At 41.5% G+C, this 4,876-nt stretch overlaps 2 protein-coding genes across 2 annotated transcripts; both read left to right on the top strand.

Moving 5' to 3' along the window:
• Positions 1-1,728: 1,728 nt before the first annotated feature.
• LOC138881229 (uncharacterized) lies at positions 1,729-2,250 on the top strand. The gene has a single exon (XM_070161438.1). The coding sequence runs from the start codon at positions 1,729-1,731 to the stop codon at positions 2,248-2,250; it is 522 nt and encodes a 173-aa protein (XP_070017539.1).
• A 534-nt stretch (positions 2,251-2,784) lies between these two features.
• On the top strand, positions 2,785-3,297 carry LOC138881228 (uncharacterized). Its single transcript, XM_070161437.1, has one exon. It carries the CDS (start codon positions 2,785-2,787, stop codon positions 3,295-3,297), a length of 513 nt encoding a protein of 170 aa, XP_070017538.1.
• The last annotated feature ends 1,579 nt before the right edge of the window (positions 3,298-4,876 follow it).

Raw genomic sequence — 4,876 nt, 5'->3', positions numbered from 1 at the left:
AATCCAAACCTAAATGAAACTGAGACGATTAATATCGAAAGTCCTGAAGAAGTTAGAGAAACAAAGATAAGCATTCACACTGAACAAAAAACCAGAGATATCTTGATTCAACTTTTATTTGAATACAGAGATGTGTTTGCTTGGTCTTACGATGATATGCCGGGTTTAAGTGCTGATCTGGTGGTTCATAAGCTTCCTAAATATCTTGGTTTTTCACCAGTCCAACAAAAGCAATGAAAATTTAAAACAGACATGAGCGACAAAATCAAAGAAGAAATAATGAAGCAACTAAGCGCCAATGTGGTTAGAGCTATCCGATACACCACCTGGGTGGCAAATGTTGTGCCCGTGCTAAAGAAGGATGGAAAAACCAGAGTTTGTGTCGACTATAGGGACCTGAACAAAGCAAGTCCAAAGGATAATTTTCCTTTGCCAAACATCCACATTCTTGTAGATAATTGCGCAAAGCATGAGATCCAATCATTTGTGGATTGCTATGATGGGTACCACCAAATTCTAATGGATGAGGATGATATAGAAAAGACCGCTTTCACCACGCCATGGGGTACTTATTGTTACACGGTCATGCCATTCGGTTTAAAGAATGCAAGGGCAACTTACATGAGGGCCATGACCACCATTTTTCACGACATAATGCACAAAGAGATTGAAGTATATGTCGACGATGTCATCATAAAATCAAAGACACAAGCCGATCACGTGTGTGATTTGAAAAAGTTCTTCAAGCGGCTTTGTAGGTATGACCTTAAGCTTAATCCAGCCAGGTGTGCATTTGGGGTCCCATCTGGGAAACTCCTCGGTTTTATAGTCAGCCGGAGAGGCATCGAATTGGATCCATCTAAGATAAAGTCCATTCGAGATCTGCCACCCCCGAAGAACAAAAAAGAGGTCATGAGTTTGCTCGGGAGGTTGAACTACATCAGTAGGTTCATTGCTCAGCTCACAACCACATGCGAGCCCATCTTTAAGTTGCTGAAAAAGGATGCCGTTGTCAGATGGACAGACGATTGCCAAAAGGCTTTTGACAGGATCAAAGATTATCTGTCAAAACCCCTTGTACTGGTCCCACCTGAACCTGGTAGGCCTTTGTTTTTATATCTATCAGTGATGAATAATTCCTTTGGATGTGTTCTGGGGAAACATGAAGCAACAGGCAGAAAGGAACATGCAATATATTATTTGAGCAAGAAGTTCACCGATTATGAGGTTAAGTACACCCTTTTAGAAAGGACATGTTATGCCTTGACTTGGGTCGCTCAAAAGTTGAGACATTATCTTTTGGCCTACACTACTTACCTCATATCCAGAATGGATCCCTTGAAGTACATCTTTTAAAAGCCAATGCCTACTGGCAGGCTCGCAAAATGGCAAATCCTGCTCACAGAGTTTGACATCGTTTATGTCACTCGCACCGCGATGAAAGAATAGGCTTTGGAAGATCATTTAGCAAAGAATCCAGTTGATAATGAGTACATGCCACTTAGCACATACTTCCCGGACGAAGAGGTCAACTCGATAGAGGAAGTGGTTCCAGACGATCACCCTGTATGGAAAATGTATTTTGATGGGGCTGTCAATATCAAAGGAGTTGGGATCGGGGCAATCCTCATCTCACCTATTGGATACCATTACCCTGCAACGGCCTAACTTCGGTTCCTCTGTACTAATAATACGGCAAAATATGAAGCTTGTATCATGGATTTGAAAATGGCCATCGATCTGGATGTGCGTGAACTATTAGTTATGGGAGATTCTGACTTGCTTATCAGGCAAGCCCAAGGCGAATGGGAGACTCGAGACATCAAACTTATTCCGTACAGACAATGTGTGCGAGACTTGAGCAAAAAATTCAAATCTATCGAGTTCAGGTACATTCCCCGATTTCACAACGAGCTAGCCGATGCATTGGCTACTCTAGCCTCGATGCTCCCTTATCTAGGTAACACTCATATTGATCCACTAGAAATTCAAGTTCGGAATCAACATAGTTACTATAATACAATTAAGACAGAACCAGATGGTGAACCATGGTATCATGACATAAAACGATTCCTGAAAACAAGAGAATATCCAGAGCATGCCAAAGGAGATCAAAAAAGAACTATAAGGCAACTCGCCAGTGGTTTCTTCCTGGATGGGGAAATTTTGTACAAGAGGACCCCAGATTTAAACTTGTTGAGATGCATAGATGCTACAGAAGCAGAGCAGATCATGAGTGAAGTGCATTAAGGGGTATGCGGACCTCACATGAATGGATATGTTTTGGTGAAGAAGATTCTACGGGCAGGGTATTACTGGCTTGCCATGGAGCGAGATTGCTTCTGATTTGTTCGCAAATGTCACCAGTGCCAGATTCACGGTGACCTAATTCACTCGCCTCCTTCGGAGTTGCATCCCATGTCCTCTCCTTGGCCTTTCATTGCTTGGGGAATGGATGTTATTGGGCCGATCGAGCCAAAGGCTTCAAATGGGCATAGATTCATTTTGGTTGCAATTGATTACTTCACCAAGTGGGTGGAAGCCGTCACTTTCAAAGCAGTCACCAAGAAAGCAGTGGTAGACTTTGTTCACTCCAACATCATTTGTCGCTTTGGTATCCCAAAGACCATTATCACTGACAATGCAGCCAATCTAAATAGTCATTTGATGAAGGAGGTATGCGAACAATTTAAAATCATGCATCGCCATTCTACCCCTTACCGGCCAAAAGCCAATGGAGCAGTTGAAGCGGTAAATAAGAACATCAAGAAGATTCTTAGGAAGATGATCCAAGGTTCCAGGCAATTGCATGAAAAGTTGCCTTTTGCTCTTTTGGGATACCGTACGACTGTTCGCACATCTGTTGGCACAACTCTGTATCTGCTTGTATACGGAACTGAAGCTGTAATACCCGCTGAAGTCGAAACTCCCTCTCTCCGAATTATTGTGGAATCAAAGATTGAAGAAACTAAGTGGGTCAAGACCAGATTAGAACAACTGATGTTGATCGATGAAAAACGGCTAGCAGCAGTGTGTTTCGGCCAGTTATACCAACAAAGAATGGCACGCGCTTACAATAAGAAAGTGTGCCCAAGGCAGTTTGAGGTAGGCCAGCTGATTTTAAAACGCATCCTTCCGCACCAGGTAGAAGCTAAAGGAAAGTTCGCCCTAAACTGGCAAGGACCCTACATCATCAAAAAAGTGTTACCAAAAGGGGCCTTGCACTTGGTAGATGAAGAAGGACGGGTACCAGACATGACTATTAACGCAGATGCAGCTAAAAGATATTATGTCTGATATATACCCATTGTAGAATTTTCACACATTAATTTTCTCAGATTGAAGTGGCGAAGGCTATCGTTTGCTCGCTATTCCAAATAGGTGTCACCCTTTTTGTTAATCCTTTTGAGCCGTATTTGTCTTCCTTGTTTCTCACTTCTTGGAACTTGTGTACTTGTAAAAAAATAACAAACAACAACAACAAATTTCTGAGTCATTGAACTACATCTGACCTGATTCCGAAAGGATACGTAGGCAGCTTTACCCTGGGTTCGGTCCCATCAGAACAAAAAATCCATATTCCCAATACTCCAAAACTGGGGCAGAAATTTGTTTTATTTAACGGTTTTTTCTGTAAAAATGATTCCAAAAGTTGTAATTTAGTTCAAGGTTCATTTCGCCTTTTTATCTTTCAAGAACTTTTGATCGATGTTTTTTAAGAATGATTGAAGTCCCTATGCCAAAGGCATTGGATAACCTCCCTCATACAGTATCTTAGTCAAAAAAAGAAAAATAAATGAGAGTCTTATTAGTGAAAACCCGTATGGGCACTATAAGGCGATAGTGAGCAGAGAAATGAGAGAGTCTTATTGGTGAAAACCCAGATGGGCACCATAAGGTGAAAGTTAGTAGAGAAATGAGAGAGGTTAGTTAGCAAAAACCTGCAATGGGCACTACTAGCCGAATAAGGGTCTTTGATTCTCCGGCATGAGCACAACCAAGACAAATTCAAGATGAACATTTGCGGAGGATTTTGAGAATTAGACAGCTCAGACAGATCAGGCATCCATTCCAAAATGCATGTCATGATTCATTAAAGTCGGCACATACCTCCAGATAAGTCTCCCTATTCCTTTTCCCGAAAGGGGCACCTTTTGTTTAAGCATAGTTCTTTTTCGCTTCCAATTATTATTCTGTTTTTACCCATAATTTTTCTTTGAGTCCCCTTCGGTCTAATCCTGCATCAAAATCGAAGCGAAGAAAGGGCTGCAAAACTGGCTACAGCTTCCCCGTAATGTCGAGTACAATTTGGGGCATATGTGGCATTGACGAAGGCACGAATCCATCTCTGATCTCATTCAATAAGACAAACAAACTGTCTAAAAAAAGAGCTGAAAAGGTCGCCTAAGCAAGACCTACTTTATGAGAAAAGTTGATGAGCACTACGGACATAAACTGATACTGGGGTAAGACAACTGAGTTTGATTTTAGAGAAAAATGCATTTCCTTAGAGACAAGGGTAGCGGTACCATGGACATCTAGGTATGAAACAATTTGGGGCAATATTGTGAAGCCAAGGTCTCTATAAAATGATACAGAGCGGGATAACATCTCGGTACCACGCTGACAGAATCGGTTCTTCGACAGTAGTGGTCGTGAATCAAGCTACTCAGGGCATCAAGGCCACAAACCAACCACCAATTTAAAAACTCACAAGTTTTTCTTTGTTTAAAGTAGGAACAAAGTAGTGCAGAATGTCGGTCCTAAGTGAACGAATGTCACCAAACGTAAGATCCTTAAAATCTCCATTTTTCTTTTATTTTCAGCATGCATCACTAATGTTCACACCTCCTATTTCTGAAGCTTAAATCAGGTA

This window comes from Nicotiana sylvestris, chromosome 11, assembly GCF_000393655.2.
Source record: "Nicotiana sylvestris chromosome 11, ASM39365v2, whole genome shotgun sequence".
NCBI lineage: Eukaryota > Viridiplantae > Streptophyta > Magnoliopsida > Solanales > Solanaceae > Nicotiana > Nicotiana sylvestris.
Note: the sequence above shows the minus strand (reverse complement) of the source record. Positions and strands in the feature narration are given on the sequence as shown.

What these genes read in the sequence shown, in the direction of transcription:
- LOC138881228 (XM_070161437.1), top strand. Translation starts at nt 2,785, where the DNA reads ATGATCCAAGGTTCCAGGCAATTGCATGAAAAGTTGCCTTTTGCTCTT.
- LOC138881229 (XM_070161438.1), top strand. Translation starts at nt 1,729, where the DNA reads ATGGCCATCGATCTGGATGTGCGTGAACTATTAGTTATGGGAGATTCT.